At 44.0% G+C, this 21963-nt stretch overlaps 1 protein-coding gene across 1 annotated transcript; it reads left to right on the top strand.

Moving 5' to 3' along the window:
• The first annotated feature begins 1918 nt into the window (after nt 1-1918).
• Nucleotides 1919-20645, top strand: LOC130387342 (solute carrier family 25 member 36-A). The gene is made up of 7 exons (XM_056596370.1): nt 1919-2355; nt 3963-4127; nt 8099-8176; nt 10441-10541; nt 15087-15153; nt 15899-16188; nt 17464-20645. The coding sequence occupies exons 1-7, from the start codon at nt 2315-2317 to the stop codon at nt 17655-17657; spliced, it is 936 nt and encodes a 311-aa protein (XP_056452345.1). The 5' UTR covers nt 1919-2314; the 3' UTR covers nt 17658-20645.
• The last annotated feature ends 1318 nt before the right edge of the window (nt 20646-21963 follow it).

Below are 21963 nucleotides of genomic sequence, written 5' to 3'. Positions count from 1 at the left end.
TTTCCGCCCGAAACGTTCAATGAGTACTTTAGCATCCATAAATTCACCTCTAAATTCATCCATCGTATTTCAGACCATTATTTCAGTCAAACCATAACTCTTCCATTTCTGATTTTCGTCCAGCTGCCTCTGTTGGCTTCCTAGGGATCCCCAGGCAGGCTGGGTTGGTATAACCCCTCCAGCACAGGCTCGTTCTTCAACCCAGGGTCTTCTGACAAGTGGTTTTGCGCACCCAGGGAGCATGCCTCTTAAACAGTGCCCAAACCAGCCGGGCTCCTCACAATGCCAAATACCTGGCTATTGCTGGAGCTGCTGTATCTGAAAGGTTTCCTTTCGTTTCCTATGAAGGACTCATCGCTATGGGTGAGCCCAGGAATGCAGTCAGACTGGTACACCAAGTGCTTTGAATCCACAACTTTCTTTAACCTCAGTTACTGGGACACCAACGAAAGCAGTATAAAAGTGACAGTGATTTCATATCCAAAAATGAGATTTCTCGTTTGGGACGAATAAAGTTGACTTTATATTATTTAATAGTTCTCCAATAAGATAACATGATGCCTGAGGCGACCCTCCCTGTGAAGTCGCGTACCCCCCAGAAGAAGACCACTGGGACCTGAAGTGGTTTGGTTGCATACCAGCCGTTCAACACTCGGGTGCTGGGCCCTTAAGCGGGTGGTAGCGGAGTGAGGCCCGGTTGGTCTGACAGATACAGAATTTCGGCTCGGCCAATTGAGGACACCAAAATTCCTGTGGGTCTTCGGTGATGAAATGATACTCTAATGAGCGTGTCCTACTCTGGTGTTCCCATGGTAAACTGGCACAGAAGGCAGCAGCCACACAAGTGGTTAAAGACGGATGGATGACATGATCTATAGGGCCTTGACCAAACCTGACACGCAATGGCTAAATAAACTCATAAGGCCGATACTGAATTCTAACTAGATTGAATAGTACATGTGCATTGTATCATATGACTGCAGTAATCAGTTGACATGCTTATCTGATTTGGATTTGCAAAGGGTGGTCAGTCATAAGCGACTAACATGGCTTGTCAAACTGGAGTCCAAAATGGTCACATTTATTTAGCTTGTTATCAAATCACCAAACCAGAAGTTTCGACATACCAACTTTTGCTAACGTGATCAGCTAATGTCAATGTTACGGCACTAAAATATAATTATGAACGCTATTCTCGTGCTCTCTCTAGCAGACCAAGTGGGTTAAGCTGTATGTGGGTTGCGATTAATACACAACTAGCTGCAAATAATACACAACTAGTGCATTGAATGATGACAATTCCTTGATGAAAGCTCGACATGTTAATATTATTTGAATAAAGGCATAGTTATGGGTCTATGTTAATTGTTTATAACACACTTGAAATCAAGCTGCAGGTATGGATAATTTAATTAACTGAAAAATGAAGATGGCTTTAGTACTTCCTTCATTTTAATATCCTCCATATTTGGACCCATGATGCAATTGTCTGTACGATTCTGATGAGCCTGTACTAATGTTTTTGAAAATCTGCTGTAGGTAATAGTCTTTGTAGAGATCGCTCCATTATGCTAGTTTGTATGTGCTAATGTATTTTTTTTTTTTTTTTTTTAGAATCACTGCGAACCCCTGCACATGTGGGCTCACAAACCTGCCAATAAGTTCGATACATTCGATATCATCCTTATAAAACAATAAATAATGTAAATAACTTGTAAAAGTGGTCACGAATTTATTTGCAAGTCCTCTATTAGAGAGAGTGGTTGAGTGTGTTAAGCGCCAGTCAGTGTTCATTCAGAATGTGTGTGCATGCGAGCGCTGCGTGCTCGGGCGGAGAAAGCGTGACGTCTGCAGGCGAACCAGCCAATAACAGCACGTTATACGGCCTATGATTGTACAGTAATACTATAGCCCCTCCCACTTATCCACTGCAGCAATAAGATAGCCGAGGTCCAAGATCACTGATGACAAATCGAGCCGTTTGCAAGCACCTGGGCTGTATTACATTCAAGAAGATATAATATACCTGCCGTGTAACATTATTTTGACTTTGTATCGAAGAAAATAGATCCGCGGTGCAGCAGAGGGGTGTGTGCTCGAAGCCCGAGAGAAGAGGCATGTCGGCCTGTGAATAATACTGCTTCTTTCACACTGTACCTGTATCTGAAACACCCGAGACGCATCCGCGAAGATTTGGATTCGGATTCATCGTCGACGTCTGTTGTTTCTACCCAGGGGCGCACATCGTCTCCATCGGCCAGGACTCGGTCTAGGGCCCCCGGGTTAGCTGTTACCCCGCGGAGCATGCTAAAGAATGAGCCAAAGGGATACACTGGTTCATTTGTTTGCCGGAGGGTAAGCAACAACGTTTCGTCCAAAATAAGTCAACTTTATTATCTGTATTGTGTCGAAACGAGTCGATATCTGTGGGAATGGACTGAGTTATTACAGACAACATACATGTTAACATACATGTTAATGTTACGCCGGGGTCGAATCCCCTGCTAGTCGTAGGTCTACAACGATCATAAAGATATTCCCCATCATCACTTCAGATTTGTGTTGCTTGAATATTAACACTACTTTAAGCAAGAGATGGTCCGTGGTTCGGATTCATACCGTTTTTATAATGGCCTACAAGTGAGCAGTTTGTCTGCTAGGTTTCGTTAACAACAATTAAAGGTGGCATTTATTAGATTTAATTCACATACGTGTGTTTAGTTGTCTATAAAATAGACAACTCTAGACTAAAATAATGAAGATTAGCCTTTATCAAACCAAATTGCAGAACAGACACAGTTTGGGTATTTGACATCTATGATGGCCACACGGTAATCATAGGGTTAAGGGTCAATGCTGTCCCTTTATATTTCTTGTGCTCGATTACCAGTCGATTCTATAGTTTTTCCCCCTCCATGCTTTTATATAGTGTTTCGCAAGGTCTCTCGTGATGAAAATACTGTGATAAAGAAACATACTTTATTTAAACTTTGAAACACAGAAGGCGTCCTCTCGCGGCGTCACTCACTTCACGCATGGCACTCAATACACACAGCCCCGAAAGTAGGCCAAAGGTCGGCCTGCCTCCAGTGCCTGCATACATGTGTGTCGGCCCTTTGGAAAGGCAAGAGTATATATAGCTGGAGCTATTGAAAAGGAGACGAGCATAGCAGATGAGGACACAACACAACACAAAGATACAGCTCAGTTTCACAGAGGGGATCACTAATAGACCATTGGTTTTCCTGGAGGCACAACAAATTGAGCTTGTACATTGCTGCTTGTTGGCGATATGACAACAATGTCTGGTGAAATCGGACCATGCAGCCTCATCGTTACTAATCTAGGACCATAGAAAGTTCTAGCTTTGGGCAATGGTTATCATAACCAAAATTGTTACTATTCTGTTCGGCTACATGCTGACAACAACATGTGTTGTTTTTTTTGGAAGGGTATGATCGGGTCAAATAGTGGCACAAGAAGAAAGGTTACTTTCTTCCGTATTGTATTGTGTGCGTGATGTCGGTCATAACAAGCAAAGCCAGACTAAGCCATGACTGGACACATAACACTATGACTTCACAGCCCTATGTCACCATTCCCAGTTGTTGGAGGTTTTACCCTAAACTTGGGTGGCGAAACTTTCTGCTTTGACATCCTATATTTCTTGTCTGTAAACCAAGCATTGTACTTGCAAAGCGAATGCGTGTCAGCTGCTTGTCCCACTTTAATCACAATATTTCTTCCTATTTACCCACTATCACAATAGTGGGTCATTATAACTCTGGCCTTTTTAGATAAATTGAGTCTGAGATTAAGAAAAAAATCTTCCCTATCAAATGGACAAGATGGTGCATAATTCTACATTCACCATTCTTCTCCTTGTTCCTCTTCACACCCCCCTGTCCTGAATTTCCTTTCCCTGGTCCTGGGGTATCTTCCCTTCCTTCTTCTCCTCCTAGATGCGGGGGTACAGTGGGCGCCATCTTGACCTGTCCTCTGGAGGTGGTGAAGACGCGGCTCCAGTCCTCCCATGTCACCTTCTACATCTCCGATGTGCAGCTCAGCACTGTCAACGGAGCCAGCGTGGCCCGCATGTCGCCGCCCGGGCCCATACACTGTCTCAAGTGAGTTTGAAGCCACCAATATGTGATTGGATTGGATTTCGGGTAACAAAACATAGTATCTCTCCCCACAATTCATTAGCACAACTGCATATTGTTGTCCACACATAATTCCAAAGTGGACCTTCATGTGGAAACAAGTAAACGATAAACACAAATGTTGCACAATAATTTGTACCTGTACCTTTTAGTGGGTCACTCGAGAAAAAAGTAAGAAAATAGAGCAACCTTGAAGTCGGAGCGGCATTTTAGAGAACTCAAACTTCCTCTACGCTATAAACGGCACTATTTTTCAGCATACACCGGGGGAATGAATGAAAAACTGATATAAATGGGTCGAACGTGATATGGATTAGCATCGGACAATTGGAGAGATGCCTCCATGTCATGTCACAGAAGTGATCTTTGGAACGGTGAGGCCCCATGACTCCAGAGTGACTTGTGTTAAGACAGGCAGCCAAGCGTTATTAGGGACTGACGCTCTCCCATTAGCCAACATTATGCTCTCCAATTGAGGGTACGTAGTGACTGGCTATTGTGCCGAAGCTAGGGTTACTTTGTTAACCACTGCCAGACAACCCGTTCCTTTAGCTACAGTATGGGACTTGCTACCTTGACTCTGTGGAAATATTGAAGTGAGGAGCTGATAGCTTGGTCCTGGACTTTGGATTTGATGGGATGTTGCCAGGTCAGGGCACAAACTACATTATCCCTTTGAACGGCGTTCAACAGCGTTTTTATCCAGGTCAGAATTAAGAGAAAAGCTATGATGTGTCTGTAGCTTCTGTGCTGAAAAAACAAGTCCAACTTCAAACCCAAAGTTTAAACATTTGTTCCATATTCATATGGGATATGCAGCTTCAGTCTGCTGCATTTGTCTTGGTAATTAGATAAACTGTGGCCTAACTCAAAATCTGTATGTGTAAGCCTGGCATTGCTAGATAAATGCAAACTGCAATTAGTCTCGAAGTCTGTTAACTTTTCGATTTCCAAGGGCCGTCTCCAATGAGCAACTAAAAAAAAAAAAATTAATCTTTCTTCTCAACAAAAGCTTCACGGGGCAGTCATTCTTCTTTTAGTGAAAATATGCCTTCCATTTGGTTTAATACTGTCTCGATAGTGGAATCAAAAGACCGTTCCACATCAGCGGCAGCCATCTTTGTTGTTGTTGAAAATGCCTCTACGGCATGCCTATGCACCGTATTTATCCTGCCTCAAATCAGATAAATGGTTGTGATTGGTCGGTTTGTCCTGCCTCAAATCAGATAAATGGTTGTGATTGGTCTGTGTATTACGCACCGGGCAGAAATCATTTGTATGGAAGTGAAGCTCGACCTTATCCCTAGAGCAAATGAAACACGAGTGCGAGATTTGTCTGGTTCCAAGGCTACGTATGTGTGGGGTGTGTATGGAGTGCCATGATCGTCTTTGAATCAAAAATTTAGAAATGGTGTTTGCCTGTGGGAATCCCCTCAGTGGCTCCATCTACAATCCTATCTTGCGTTATCCCATATGTATTGGGCCAAGTTCCCTGTCCAACCAGTACACAGCTTGGATTTTTGATTGCTACCACATGGCTATTGACATCCACAGTCCACGTTGATATAACACATGCTACAGGTTTCAGGAGGCTGAACTCTGAACCAAGAACCATGTTCATTGTCAGACCTCCCATTGTAGAAAGGCTTCTTTGATGTTCAATATGTTGATTTGATCTAGTATGTTTGCTCTAAAGGTGGACATTGTGCAGATATTTGGGACTGCTTATATATACGGTTTATATTTCAATTGTCCATCCTAAGCTTGTTCAATAAATGTCGCACAACACAAATATGTGTCTTCCAGTGCCTCATAATGTTGCCATAACCGCCTTCAAATCTCAGTATAGTATTTTACAATGGCTTCTCCAATTGGAAATTAAGGTCAATGATATACCGACAAACTTTTATTTCATAGTACCACTTTAGGTGTTGCCATGCCATGTGCTTTTCCTCAAGGGAGGTGGCAACGGGAGCTTTGAACGACAACATCACTAGCATGCACACACACACACACCACACCATACCAGAATGGAGGAGCATGAGTAAGAAGAAGGAAACATAACTAGGTCAGAATGGAGGCTAGTGACTCAGCCCAGTAGGCCAACAGAGGAATGTTTATTCAAATGTGCTGCAGGACAGAATGCAGCGATAGGTTGTCTGTGGAGGCTGTGTATGTTTTAAGAACTTTATTTTTAAAAGAAAATAAATGGTTAAATATCTTATAGATGGCTAAATGGATAGTTTCTATGAGACATAAAGGGAACCACCTGAAACCGGCTGCCATCGTCTTAATATTAAACAGTGGGAGATGCCTTTTAAAGGTTGGGTATGGGATTGGCGAAACGCCAGCAGATTTTGAAAATACACAACTCAAATGGTCCTACCCCCTCTCCTTCAACGCTGACTCCACCCATTCCAAGTAAATGGACGCGCAATCATGCACGAGCGCAAACACAGATGCGCGAGAGCGAGCCATTAGCTAGTTAGCTAGCTCCAGTATCTACCGCAGGATAACAACAAACAGAAGCTTGCTCTGGGTCACGAGCTTTGAGTACGTGCACGAAGGGGTCGCACGGGGAGCGGGGGAGGGGGAGTGCAGTACGACCGTTTGATTGACCTTACTTACTGTCCAATGCCACTCGGTGGTTCTGGAAATCATTGGCTGGAGTTTTTCGAGCCCTGCCCGTTCCACAGATGATTGACTTGTTTAATTTTCATGTCAGTACTTCTAACTCAGTGGCTGTAAGTGGGTTATGTTAAGGATATCAAGTAATTTTGCAACAATGGCCAAAAAAGAGAATTCCATACCCAACCTTTAAGTCTTCTGAGGTAGATTTATATTATCTGTTCAAGCCCATGCACGGTGATTAAACCCTTTGCTAAATGTTGTGATGTTTATCCCCCCCCCCCAACACAGAGAGGCTTACTAAATATAGGTTCACCACGGTGGTGGAAATAATCAGTATCAGCTCTGCGGCTGCGCACCACAGAAGTAAACAGTTTGGCGATTGCTGATTCAGAACTGGAGCAGACACCGATGATGACGTACTGAAGCGCAACATTTTATAACGGACGTCATGAAGCCACTACAGCTACCGTGCAACTAGTATCTTGTGATGTTCAAGCACCGCTCTTGGCCTTTCGGACCTGGATTGATCATCCTCTAGCCTGTGTAGGAGGGCAGGCTTACAGGGGTTAGGGCTGGAATTCTTATCTGAGCTCTGAAATGTCCAATAAGATTGTGTTGAAGAGCAAATAAAAGTGACTGGATACTTTCAAATAGACAGTCTGCTTGGGGATATATATTGAGAAGAAGCGCCTTGTTATCTGACCCCACGTGAATGAAAACCTGTTGATGCAACTCCATTAATGGTATATATTGATCACATTTGTCTATCGTTCAAGAACCAAAGTTCAATGGACTCATTGGGAGGTGGTTGGTTAACTCTATTGGGAATCTGGATACATTTTCCCTGGGGCCTCTCATTAATCGTGGTGTGTACGTAACACTGTATTTGTATACACCAAAAGACATTGCTTTAATCCACTTAACTTGACAGAAGATAGAGGGCTGATGGGTGGAAATAATAAATGTTTAGTTTACAAATAAAATGTTGTTCCTTTTTGTGGTATAACAAAGACATGATTGATAACAAAGTACGAACAAAGATTTCCCATTGTTTAAATTCTGAAACTTTTCAGGGTGATTTCAAACTCTCATCATACTACTACTCAAACTGTGAACCTCTTTCATTCTTTAATTATGGATACTGTGCCAGCATGCCAGCAATATTCTGTCAGGTACCTTATGGTTTCTTGATGAACAATGCATTGTTTTCAGGATAATTTTTTTCACTTTGATAGTAATTGATCTGAAAGCGTTCAGGGTTTAACTCCCCATCTGTTTTCCCTTCCATTCTCCTCGGTTGCTAGGTTGATCCTGGAGAGAGAAGGACCTCGCTCACTATTCCGAGGTCTCGGACCTAACCTTGTGGGTGTGGCACCGTCCAGGTATGTATTGCATCACGGTCTAAAGTCCGCCACTGTTTGGACTTTATAACTTACATCTGCCTTAACTATGTAGGATTAGGACACACACACACACACACACACACACACACACACACACACACACACACACACACACACACACACACACACACACACACACACACACACACACACACACACACACACACACACACACACACACACACACACACACACACACACACCCCTTTGTGATGCTATGGTTGGGAATCAAGCATTGTTATCGTTATCACATGTGAAATATTGCTCTCAGACTTGATTCAATGAAGGCAGAAAACTACATGTGCGTCAGCAGCAATACCTTAAACATTAGTTTTTAAAACCTTGCATAGCAACCGAAAATATTAATATGTGAACCATTTTGACATGGTTTATGAATTTATCTGTTTCACTCTATGGTCGGCTTAACATTAAAGTATGAAACGCAAGCAAACAGAGCAATGATGGCGTCAAAGCTGGGGAATCTGAATGGAGACTGGGCTTCTTATCCAGGCGGAAATGAATGATTTCAGTGGGTTAGCTTCTGTTGGCTCTGGGCTGTTGCTCGTTGCATAAGAGGCTTTACACTCGGCAGCAGCATCAGGAGCTGGTCAGCTGTAATGCAGCGATTGGCTGGTCATGTGACCTGTGATGTTGTTGCGGAGCATCCCAATGGAATGTTTTAAAGGCAGGGTTATTGTTTATGTCGTCAACTGTGGGCATGCGTGTTTTAGTGCTAGTTGGCTAGTTCTCCCTAGAGACCAGAGGCCTGGCCGTACCAAAACGTTGGCCTTCTCTGTCCTTGTCACGTATCTTTGGTGTGCTCTATATCAGCGTTATTATGTAATACTCCTCTCAACCACATTGCTATTTGGATCAGTGTTACTCAGCGCTCATTTTGAACAAAAGATGCTCTTGGCTTGCGTTTGATGTGTGTGTTTGCGTGCATGTGTGAGTACTTGGGGGGGCTTTCTGTCCAGCTGTGTAGGTGGAACAGAACATTTGACCGTTCCAGCAAACTGTAGGAAACTATTATAACATAAGGAGAGAGCCCAATTATACAACATCAGATTATTTATAAAATCTTGGACGGGCTTGTTCAACTATTGGACTACTACAAAATACCAATCTACTGCTGTATGTGATGGATGTAATTTATTTTTAGTGCATCCTGCCAGCTAGCTTGTGCACTTTATTTTGGTTGCACTATGACACAAAGGTCGACATGACCTGGCAGACGCAGCAATCAAAATGGAGTTGCCCTTCCATGGGCATGGATATTGAAGCATCATGGCTTGTCGGCGAAAGCCAGTAATGGGAGAGGGAATTTCCAACGAGAAAGCATCTTCTGCCAACAATATCACGGAGAAATGGTGGTTATATAATAAAGAACAACAGATGAGTTACACAATTGCATGAAATGGCGTTTGCTCGCAGACCCACACACTGGCCCTCCGGGGACTCACCGGGACCAACGTGATGCGTGGGAGGAGGCTCTCGGGGCTCTGGGTTTGTTCTGCAATGTGGACATACTTTGGATTCACTAAATCCTCATTTTAGAGAGGGAGGGTTTGAATCAATGTGTTGGAGTTCCTGCTCTGCGAGAACAAGGCATTGGGGATTCAGGTCTGCGCTGTGCAAACGCGTACACGACGTGCTCACGCACGTTAGCGCCCACACACACACACGTGCAGACCTCACGTGCACTCTCGTACTCAAACAGGGTGAAAGATAAGCTCCACTCAGTGGCTCGGTAGTGTCTCGCCCCTCTGCTGTATTCTGTATTCTGCTCCCCTGCACACACTAAGCATGCTTTTACTTCTTAAATTGACTTTATGCTTTAACCACAATTTGTTTGAGTGTGACCATTGTCTGTTAGTAAATTATATTCCTGCTTTATTTAGTCCCCGGCGGCATTTTGACCTTGACTCGCCCTTAACCTACATAACCATTCACGCTGTTATCCCGAGGCGCGTGTTCTGTTTGTGTAGGGCAGCAGTAGCTCAGTGGGTTTAGCGGGGTTGACTGTTAACCAGAAGGTTGCTAGTTTGATCCCCGGCGCCTCCTAGCTGAAGCTCGATGTGTCCCTGAGCGAGACGTCTAACCCTGTCAAGCTGGCTGTTGCCTTGTGTGTATGAAGGTTGTTAGTCACTTTGGATAAAAGCGTCGGCAAGATCACCCAAATGTAAATGTATTGAAAGCCGTCTCCCCTCACCATTCTGTTTCTTATTTCTGGTGCGGTGCAGGGCCATTTACTTTGCCGCCTACTCCACCGCCAAGGAGAAGTTGAATGGAGTGATGGAGCCTGACTCCACCCCGGTGCACATGGTGTCCGCAGGACTGGCAGGTAACCTCTCCTCCTAAACCCCGCCCCACCCACTCCAGCCCCACCCCCTGCTGTCTACCTGTCTACCTGTCTACCTGTCTACCTGTCTACCTGTCTACCTGTCTACCTGTCTACCTGTCTCTATTTGTCTGGTCCGGTCTGTCCCTGTCCGTCTCTTTATGTGTGTCAGTCAGTCTGTCTGACAGCTGCTGGATGGTGTAGCTCACTGTCAAGCTTCTTAATGCAAACTTACACGAGTTTGTATCTTTTATGTAGGTGCATCGAAAATACTCTTTATTGGTATTTTTTATATCTACGTTTCAAGTTCCCCATATAGAAATGGTTTGTGTAAGAAGATTGTTTTAGAATGTGTGGTTCATTTTGTTTCATTTTTTTTCTGTTTCTTTAGCGATTTATGCTAAAGCAGAATGCTATTTTTGTTTATGGTTCATATCTAGCTCCCTCTAATATGAGAATAATACGAAAGCACAATTTAAGACTCTCTGGATCAAAGGAGTTGCATAACACAACTAACACATCCTCTATAAAACTTTATCACTCGCCTAGACAATGGACTCGCTTGGATGAACTGTTATCATAACCAGTGTGGTAAATACTTATCACCAGTGCTGGATCGTAAACTAAAATGAAACTTAACTCTCAAGTTAACTAAAGAGAGATTTCCTCTCTGCTATGGTACTCTGTGAGAAAGCAGGAAACACTCTTATCTGCTCATCTTTAGATGGGACGATATCCCATAGATGCATTGCTTGACTGTGGTAAACTGTGTACGTATGCGAAAAATAGCGGGTTAAGACCCAAATCAGCCATTTTGACAAGAAAACCTGACGAGGTCCTTAAAGTTTGGGTTGTGCTTTCCTCCACTACATGGCCAACTGTCTCCCGTCGCCTCCATTTTGTCCTGTCCTTGTCCCGCTCTTTTATTTTTATTTCCGAATCTCCATCCCCTTGTTTTAAAACGTCTTCTTCACGGCCCCCCCCATGATATGGTTTAACATCCCAGTTGTTACTTGAACAGTGTTGCCTGGGCCCCCCTTCTGTGCTCTGTGTGTGTGTTTAGAGGAGAAAGCACGGCCACAGCTGGGGCTCAGCTGGGCCCCCCCGGCACTCGGGCGGACGAGTTAAGGTAGCACCCCATTTCCTTACACTGGTATGATGATAACCAATGGTGCATTGCTATTCCGTTGTCTCGTGCTTCAATGTTTACAATGATAATGGGCTCTTGGTGCGTCTGTCTGCGTTGTCGTAGTAGCTCCGCAGCCTCGGGACAACCCCGGCCCGCTGCCTAGTCGCGGCACGGCGCCGGCGTGTTGCCGTGCCGCGCGCAGCACAATGAAGAAGAACAAAAGTTGAAGCCGATCAGGTCACGAGTGACATTCCTGCCGAATTCTTTTAGTTGTTGTCAGCGCGCGAGAAATGCTAACCTTGTCAGCGTCTGAGGGAGCTGCGTCTGTCGTGTTCGTCATTTTGTTCGTCATCCACCATTTGAGGAATGTTGTGTCATTTCATCAGGGAACGAATCCCATTCTTTTGTATGCTTCTTTTTTTTTTCTCCATTTATTATTTTAACTACACCGACAAACTATTAGAACTGGCCTAGTTCTGTAACTTGACACAATGACTTTGTAGAAGGAGGCCAGGCTTTTTCCCATGCGTAAATAGGTTTCTGTTGCTATTCCAGCTGCCAATATTTAAACACCAGCATGAAGTATAACTGCTGTTATGACCCGAACTCGAGCCTAACTGACCCAAATAACTAAATCATGCAAGTATTTAATGAATACTTAATAAGACATACTCGATTAAGGATAAGTGAGGCATTAGTAGTCTAAGCCAAGGCGTTTGTATTATCTTACAGGTTTTTATGCCAAATCTTGTGTCGTTAGTCTCGCCATTGCCAGTCCCCATCTCTTGCCAGTTGCTATTCTGGAGAATGTGTGGTGTCTATGAATGTAGGCCAAACTTGTATGGAGAAAGGTGCACTGTTCTCCTTGGTATTCCTAGAGTTGCACAAGGGGTAGACGCATATAGGCCCTCTTTTAATATTGAAAGCCAGTGGGCAACAGCTGCAGTGGTCTATTGCAACATCACTTCTTAAAACAGTATAAAAGCTGATGTGGAGTGTGTACGTCAAGAACATCTTTGTTTTAAATTGAGATTCTTCTCTCCGTCCGCATATGATCCTCTTTTTGTGGGTCCTCTAAGTCAGAGGCTTAATGGTAATGTCAATATTGGACTATTGTGTTAGCAACTCCAAGGGTTATAGTTTAATATTGAGAAAGCAAAAGCAAATGGCCTTTAGCAGGAGTGACGCCTTGCTCCTTTTCATAGTTTGATAAAAAACAAAATCTAGATTAAAGTAAGCCTCCTAAAACATAATGTTGCGTGGGTTTCCAAAAAATGTTCTGTCAAGTTTGCTTTGGTTCTATTTTGTGTTGCATTCATCCATGCTTTATAACACTGCCAATGAGATCCCCTTCTCTGTATTTCATCACCATCCACAGAAACATTTGAAAATGCAGAAAGACAAGGTTAGCATTTCCACCTGTGTCCTCATCACTCACCACGTCCTTTTATATCAACGGCTTCCTACAGCCCAACAAAGTTTCCCCCCGATTTAGTTTCAGGATTTTATTTCGTCATTGTCCAGTACTCTCTAGTGCCTTATTCTCTCTTCCTAAATTCACAATTGATCCGAGTCCACTCTGTTGTGGCCATGGATTGTGAGGTGATGGTAACAATCATCCTTACCCAGTCCCATTGATCTGTTTTGGGTTGGGTTTTAACAGGATTGGGTCGGGGACATATTAAATATCAGGCCTTCATCTTGCGTGAGTTGGATTTACTTTATTTACTTCCAGCCAACCTCTGACCATCTTTATTTTAAGTAACTGCTATATATGATTTATCAGTAGGTGAGAGGGGGCGGGACCTTAAGGGCCATCTGGGCCGTCCGGGGAAAGATGAGTGGAGGAATGACCTGCCGCTCATCTCCTCTCGACCTCCTCTATTTAATATAAATGAAGTGGGGGAGGGGGTCGGGGCGGGGCCTGGTTCGTTCTGACTGCTGCTTGTGTGTTGGCGGTGGACCAGAAACTGTCTATCTTAGGGCTTTACTGTAAAGCTTTCACCTCTGAGTGATTGGGTGGGACACCCCCCCCCACCATCTGAACCCCCCCCCCCCCCCCCCCCCCCCTAATATCTGCAGGCTGCTAGCTGCAGCGGGGTGGCGCTGGAGGAGCTTTGCCCCTCCCCCGTGAGTACCTGCCATAGACGCCGCTACCTCCATCCAACCCCATGCCTCTGCTCTCCGCTCTCTGCTCTCTCTCCCTCTCGGTGCTCCTCCTATGCTCCCTCCACCTCAGACTCTCGCCGTCCTCTCTAGTGTGGTAGTGCGTTGCTTGTTGCACCAGTCGTCACAGACTCGTACAGCCGCCCGCTACTCACAGCTACTTGCTAGGATCAGTGTTGCATTGCCTTGTGACATAGTGGATCGCAGACAGCGTCTTAGTCCTTCAATTTGTTGCTAAGTGCACCGTATTTATTGTTTCGTTGGATCACCTTTTGATAAAGAGTTTTACTTGTTGTCAAACTACAAACCCCCACTATTGTGGTCAATCAAACCTGCCAATCAAACCTGTATTTGAGATAGATTCTTATTTACCAAGCCAAACTGATGGTTACTGACTGTGCAGTGAATGAATTAGGGTTGAATGACACAGCTCGTATTTCCCTTACTACTTCGGCCTCGGAAACTTCCCAATTTAGCACGCTTGAATAATTGAAGAGGCTTCCTCCATTTTGTATTTTCCACCGTCTTTTACCAATGCCTTTTGGGCATATGGCCAAATTTCACTTTGTCTATGATCGAAGAAATGCCACCATGCATAATTTCTTCTGTAGTGAAATCATCTGATGATCTGACATGTAAAGGGCATTGTGATGCAGTATTTATAAAGCCTTAATAACGAGTTACGGGTGCATAATGGATATCAAAAGCAGTCTCTTACAGCTACCATAACTGCCAAATTATACTTCAAGTGAATATAGACAATATTTTACCCAGGCAGTTCAAGATTAAGAGCAGATAGTTATAAAATAATAGAAAATTCAGTTTTTCCAACTCAAGAACGATTTCCATTTACTACTCTGTGAAAGTGGCGGTTTAAATTACAGCACATTAGTTTGGTTTGGAATAGACCTGGGATAGTCTTTCAACCAAAGAGGATCAATAGTCTCATAACTAATTTAGAAAAGCATTAAGAGATAAGGCGTCCATTGACTTCATCCCCTCCCCGTCCCCATCCTTATCTGCACTCGCTCATGAGGTCTAGACCTCATGCACTAAACTTATGTAACACAGTTCCACGTATCACCTTCCACGCAGATGCCACCTGATTGATCCTGTTTGGTGAAGTGCTTCCCGCCCGGCTCCTAGTCTAGAACCCTAGAGTATTGAGTGTTGCTGGCTCCACTGTGTCCTATTGTGTGTGTATTGTGTGTTTGTCCCTGCTGCGGTCTGAACCTCTGAACTCTATTTCCCAGGGTTCACCGCCATTACTGCCACCAATCCGATCTGGCTGATCAAGACACGCCTGCAGCTGGATGCCAGGTGACTAGCTCTCTATTCTCTGCTACCATTGTCTAAGGAAATACCTTACTACTGCTATCTCTGGTGGGGAAGCATTATCAGTGGTGGTGTTTCTATTTCACTTGTGTTGACAGTCAACAAAAGCATCTGTGATGCTATAGGTCTCATGCCTTAAAAAAGCCAGTGTTGGTTTCTGCTAAAATTGAAACTTAATGCGATGTAAAAAATGTTTTATATATTATTTTTTGGGCTAAGAGTTTCAGGAAAGAGGGGGCTTGTCATCCCCGTGGTTGTGACCCAAGGCAACTTTATGCTACTTTTTTAGTTCTCTTGTTATGTATGAGCGTTTAGAATAAGAGATGTTGTATAGGAATTCTGCCACACACTGTAGAGTTATACTATGGGTGTCCGGGAGGTTAAACCCTCACTCGGACCAGGACATTAAATATAACGCTGCTCAGACGTGTTTACAGTCACATAGTGTTGTGGGGAGAAAACAAAGAATTTGACCAAAATTGTATCTAAATTAGGGACTTACTGCAGTAAAAGAGATGAACGTCATCGATTTCTATGTTGACGGTCCAATAAGACAAATGATCACCTTTTAAACAAAAGTAAAACTGGTTTGGCTGCACTGGCTCTCTAGGCGTTGTCCACAGCATAGGTCACCACAGGCTCCAGAGCACAAAGCATAACACAGACCCACACCGTGACGGCCCACGACGCCCCTGACATTCCTCCTTCTTACGCTCTCCCTCGCCCGCAGAAACCGGGGCGAGCGCCGCATGAACGCATTCGAGTGCGTGCGGCGGGTGTACCGGGCGGACGGCCTGCACGGCTTCTACCGCGGCATGTCGGCCTCCTACGCCGGCATCTCGGAGACGGTCATCCACTTCGTCATCTACGAGAGCATCAAGCAGCGCCTGCAGCAGTCCAAGGCCCAGGCCAACATGGACGACGAGGAGGAGACGGTCAAGGACGCCTCCGACTTTGTAGGCATGATGCTGGCCGCCGCCACCTCCAAGACCTGCGCCACCTCGTTAGCCTACCCACACGGTGAGGATTTGGCGCAGTTTTTCTAAGACTCAATGTAAATTGGGCCATTGACATCCATTATATTAAAGCGTTCTGCAGATCCCAGAGCTGTACCTCTGGATACAGGTATTAGGCTAGGTTTTTTTTCTCCAATTTTGCCCCCAAACTTACAATTCCATTTTGACTCGGTGTTAACATGCCATTGCTCATGGACTGAGAGACGAGCAGTTTGTTCCATTAGTATATTAATAGAAAAAAGCAAAATATTCTATTTGGCTCTTTTCTCTCTCTTTTTTGTGCTTTTTGTTCTGTATAAGCAGTGTTTCCCCTAGGATGGAGTTGCAGCAGCGGAGGTGAAATGTTTATTTTTCCGCTCGCAATTCTTTTGTGTGCTTGCAAAGCGCGCACCCTGCAGGGAGGTTTCTATGTCTCTGCCGGCACCAGAAGGGTGTACATACAGTACATTTGTGCACAGTAATGAGCAGGGGAAATATGGAGAGATTTAACATAATACAAGTATAATCTTTGAAACAATTATTGACATTTATTTAACAAAAATCACATAACACAAATACTACAACCATTGAAAAGGTCTGTGCCTCCAACCAATGCATCTTTCCACCCCCTCCCCACTCCCCATCACAAAGGTTGTAGTAGGACCTTAAAGAGGCCATGCCTCTATTGAACAAGTTTTGGGGCTCTAGAGTCAATAAGGGCGACGCTACTGAAATTGTTGTTTTAAAAAAATGTATATTGACATTTTTGCTAAAAAGAAATTCCTTAAAAATAAGTAGAGATATATTTTTCAAAACTAAAGGCTGTAGTAGGACCATAAATAGGCCAAGCCTCTATGGAACAAGTTTTGTAGTGTACTAGTGTAATGCCTTACAATTCAAAGACAGTAATACTGTAATGTAACTAATTACTTTGAATTGACAGTAACAAGTAATAAATAATGCATTACGCTTTTGAAGTAACTTGCCCAACACTGAGCGCAAAATAATATAAAATTCGTTTTTTAAAGGGATAAGAAGGAGCTCTCCTCTCCCCTCCTCTCCTTTTATATGCTTTACTCACAAGTGTGTGAATTGACCTGGATATGAAGCGCATATCCAGCGTCCGTAGCGCACGGAATGTTATATTATTTTGCGTAGCGCAAAATAATATAACATTCGTATTTTAAAGAGTAAAAAAGAAATTCAGCAGCGGCGGTCATATTTCAGGTGCGTTTAGGGGAAACACTGACATGTGTTTTCCCTCCCAGTATGTTTGTCTCTAATTCTCTTGCCCCCTCAGAGGTGATCCGGACGCGGCTACGAGAGGAGGGCACCAGGTACCGCTCCTTCTTCCAGACCCTGATCCAGGTGCCGCGAGAGGAGGGCTACCGCGCGCTGTACCGCGGCCTCACCACACACCTCGTCAGGCAGATCCCCAACACGGCCATCATGATGGCCACCTACGAACTGGTCGTCTACCTGCTGCACAGTTAGCTGCTTTCCCAAGTTGGCGGCTCTCGGACACAGGAAGTAGCCAACAACTGTTCTCTGGCCAGAAGTAGAAGACAAAGGAAAGCTGAGAGGTCTTTTAAAAAGAAAGAAGGAAAGTTGGTTAAAGAAGAACAAGATGGTGGAGGAGGAGGAAGAGGAAGATGAAGATGGTGTTCCCAACAGCGTATGGAATGTCCAACACGGCTCTTCTTAGCCTCCTTTCCATGGAAGGAGCACTAAGTCAGTTGTCTTTACTTTGTGACAGAGATGATAATGTGAAATGGGAATGCTTGGTTACAGTCTTGGATTTTACACAACGGTGGCGATGTTGGAAAACCAAAACGTTTACATGGATTTTGCAAAAATCTCTTGAAAGTTTTGTTTTTAACTCACAACATTTCAGCCTCTTCCGAGTGTGAAGAGGCCTTTCAACTGTTGAAAAATCTCCCCTGGCCTCATTCATTTATAAGTCTACTGAGCCTGAGAAATGAGGGCAGAGGATGCAGGAGTAGTGGGATTGGGAGAATGTAAAGGAAAAAACATGCACGTTTTTCGCCGTTACTATATACACGCTTATTAACAAGGCGACGTCAGATGGTAAAGAAACGGTCCCTGCTTCTGGCACTACAGAGAGATTGTCTCCAAGCATTCCCTGATGCTCCCACATTCAGCCCTCCACCCGGGCTCTTAGGGTTTGTACCTGAACATACCTCCTCCACGTAAGAACTCAAAAAAGTACGCTCGTCACCTGAAAAGATGCCTCAGACACTAACCAGTGTTATCGTCCATTTAATCTCAAGGCTCACGCTTTATCCGTTGTGTGGGTGAGCCACACAAGCATGTGCGTAGCACCTGGTTGCGCGCTCCGTGTGGAAGAAGACGGTGCTCACTAGACGACCGCGCGGCCCCCATCTCATTGAACCTAAATGGTTTGCACGGGGGTCGGGTGGGGGGAGACGGACATAACTGAAGCTTGCTGGTCCTGTGGAAGCTGCTGTGTCTTCTGTGTTGAGTATGTGGGTGCCTTATACAGGGTGTTAGTCAGTAGAGATATTGGTCAAAAGAACTACAAGCATAGGAGTGGCCATGGGTCCCTGTTTCCAAATAAGGTGTGTGTGTGTGTGTGTGTGTGTGTGTGTGTGTGTGTGTGTGTGTGTGTGTGTGTGTGTGTGTGTGTGTGTGTGTGTGTGTGTGTGTGTGTGTGTGTGTGTGTGTGTGTGTGTGTGTGTGTGTGTGTGTACACGTTTGTGTGTGTGTGTACACGTTTGTGTGTGCGTGTGTACACGTTTGTGTGTGTGTACGTTTGTGTGCATAGTGTATGTGAGCGAGTGTGCATAGTGTATGTGAGCGAGTGTGCATAGTGTATGTGAGCGAGTGTGCATAGTGTATGTGAGCGAGTGTGCATAGTGTATGTGAGCGAGTGTGCATAGTGTATGTGAGCGAGTGTGCATAGTGTATGTGAGCGAGTGTGCATGGTTTGACTGGGATCAAGTGTATTACTTTTATTCTGAAGTAGATTCATCCTGTTGGGTTCCCTTCATGTTGTGATACACGAGGTCTGGAGTGAAGGCTTTCTCCACAGTATTAGCAGCTCCACCCATGTCTAGCTGTGTCTCTTCCTCCAGTGGCTTCCCACCTGGTGTTATATTATGCACTTTCGTGGCCTTTGAGGGCTTGTGCTTAGCATTTTACTGTGTGACAAATTTGAACCTTGTACATTGTGAAGAAAACCACAAAAACCGGTATTCATGTATATTGAAAAGGTATTTTGCTCAACATTTCTGATATAATATATATATTGTACAGTTCAGAGTATTCCACACTTGTGTAGGATATTCATTTGTGTGTATGTGTGTGTGTGTGTGTGTGCGTGTGTATTATTGGCCTACATATCTGTGCATCACATTTTCTTTTCCACATCTGGCTTTGGATCCACTAAACCCCCCAGCTGGTTTAGGTGGATACATGGTTTGCAGATTAACCTTCTTGCAACACGGTGTTTGTGTTTTTTATTTTGGTTTATTTTTTTTGTCAAAGATGCACACGTTTTCTCTGTGCGTCGGCTTTACTGTATCGCACAATGCTACCTGCCGTGCTAGAAGTCAGGAATTGGTCACTTATTGGTCCCTAGGTAAATATAAAAGAAAACATCTTCTTTGCAAGTTTTCCATTAATTCTTTAAATCGATTGACATCTGATATCGATATATCTTGGACTCGTTCACTCCCAGGGGTCTGGGTGATGCTCATTACTGTATTGACCTATTTTCCTTTTGTAGACAAGGCAAGGTTAGGTTTAACCCCTTGAACGATACTTTGGACACTGTTTCTACATTCTATAGACAGTGTGGTGTTTAGAAAGTGATCCTTGAATAACTAACTCTCGATTAAACGTCCTTGTCGTATGTTGATGTTTTCTTACCCCTAAGCAGAATAATTTAGTCCTTTCTGTGGTTGATGTTGAAGGATAAGTCAGTGATGCTGCTTTCAAAGACCTCATATTGATTTAAATGTAACTTTGCCTTGTGTAATAGTCTAGAAATGTCCCAAACGGAGCCCTCTATAGAGTTTTAATGGTACAATCACACCTTCCGTCCCAGCTGAATGAGCCCTAGGCTATATTCTCAAATGATGGTGTGAGTAAAATTCCAGTAAGCTAGACTTCCATGAGATTGATCAATTTGAGGTTGTGGAAACATTCGCCAATTTACCTTCAAAGCATCAACGCCTGATGTGGAATTACCAAAATGTGACAAAGACAGCCTGTGCTATGCAAGTGCTCAAGTGAACACTTTCAAAATGAACTATTTTGACATTTTGTTTTGTATGATTTAACTGTATTTATGCCAATACTACAATTCTACAGACATGTCCGTGGTGCATTATCTAGCAAAACAAACGTTTTATGACGGCTCCATTGTTGTTTTTGATTTTTGGATAAAAGGTCAATAAAACTATTTGCAGCTGAGATGTTTGTGTTGTTTGATTTGAAGGCACAACACTATGCATGTACTCTCTTCTCTCTTCTTTCGGTGCCCCCTGATCTGCAGCTTAAAGGTTTCTTTTTAATCTAAAGTTCAAACAACCTTCTTCGACCCAGACAAAACTATTTGATATACACTAATTTCTCCACCCGCCTGCTGTAACATACTATTCCATGGGGTGAGATACTTGGTCACCTCCCACCTCCCAACCAGCTGCCCTCTCGACCTGTGCCCCTCTAACCTTCATCCTATTGTTCCCGACCCTCCTCCCTCTGTCTAATTAAGACCTCTTTGGCAGCTGGTTATTTTCCAAACACTCAACCCCCTCATTTAAACAAACCTCTCGCTGTAAAGAATTACAGTCCTGTCTCTCTTCTACCAATTATTTCCAAAACACTCGGAGAGAAACTTGTCACCACTAGAACCACCTCCCTTGTCGCCGTCGTAAGGCTGCTGGACCGTTCAGCAGACGGCCGTACAGTGAACCACCAGATTACCTCCACAGCGACCCTCCCAGACAGGGCGGATCAGGGTCTGCACTCACCCGGTCATATCGTACCTCCAGGATCGCACTTACAGGGTCATCTGGAAAAAAGCGGTGTCTGAACATTGGGGTCTTACTACTGGGGTCCCTCAGGGTTCTGTTCAGGCCAAGCACGCATTACTCCAGGTTCTGCTTCTTGCGTCTAGACTGCTGCACCTCTTTATAACTGGCAAGGTTCTTGCACATTATGGTATGCATATTCATGGTAGAATGCACTTATTGTAAGTCGCTTTGGATAAAAGCGTCAGTTAAATACATGCAATGTATACTATAATATAGGCCTACAACAATAGGATTGTTCTTCCATGATCAATATGAGACGTCATTGTGATACACGCGGGTCGAGTTCTTTGCAGTTTATTTTGCACAAAAGTAAAATCCTAAATAAATATTGATATATCGTTACCTAGGCTGATCAAAACTTTGTTTTGCCACGTCTCACAGGATTAACGCTGTGGCTGTTTCAAACAACCCAAAGTCCCCCCATAATGAGAAATACTTTCACCATTTATTATTAAACAAGGACCAAAACACAAGTACTACTAATACCATTCCTTCTACCTTTACTTCCAAAACAGACTAGGCCACTGCGATCTGACGCCAAGATGCACAAGTCAGATATCCTCTGCGCGAACCCAGTGGTGCGTGCAGAGGTCACAGAATAAATAGCTACCTAGACAGGAAACCGCCCGAGACATCCGACTGAGCTATCCATTTCCCATTCGTGCACTTCAGCTTTAGTTTCACTAGAGGGAGCCAGATAAAACCTAATCTAATAAAAT

The sequence above is a fragment of the Gadus chalcogrammus genome, chromosome 8 (assembly GCF_026213295.1).
Source record: "Gadus chalcogrammus isolate NIFS_2021 chromosome 8, NIFS_Gcha_1.0, whole genome shotgun sequence".
Taxonomy (NCBI): domain Eukaryota; kingdom Metazoa; phylum Chordata; class Actinopteri; order Gadiformes; family Gadidae; genus Gadus; species Gadus chalcogrammus.
Note: the sequence above shows the minus strand (reverse complement) of the source record. Positions and strands in the feature narration are given on the sequence as shown.

Excerpts from the sequence above, each read along its gene's own strand:
- LOC130387342 (XM_056596370.1), top strand. The coding sequence starts at position 2,315 with ATGAGCCAAAGGGATACACTGGTTCATTTGTTTGCCGGAGG. Across the intron at positions 8,177-10,440 it reads GTGGGTGTGGCACCGTCCAG|GGCCATTTACTTTGCCGCCT; the intron begins GTATGTATTGCA and ends GGTGCGGTGCAG. Across the intron at positions 16,189-17,463 it reads CTCGTTAGCCTACCCACACG|AGGTGATCCGGACGCGGCTA; the intron begins GTGAGGATTTGG and ends TTGCCCCCTCAG.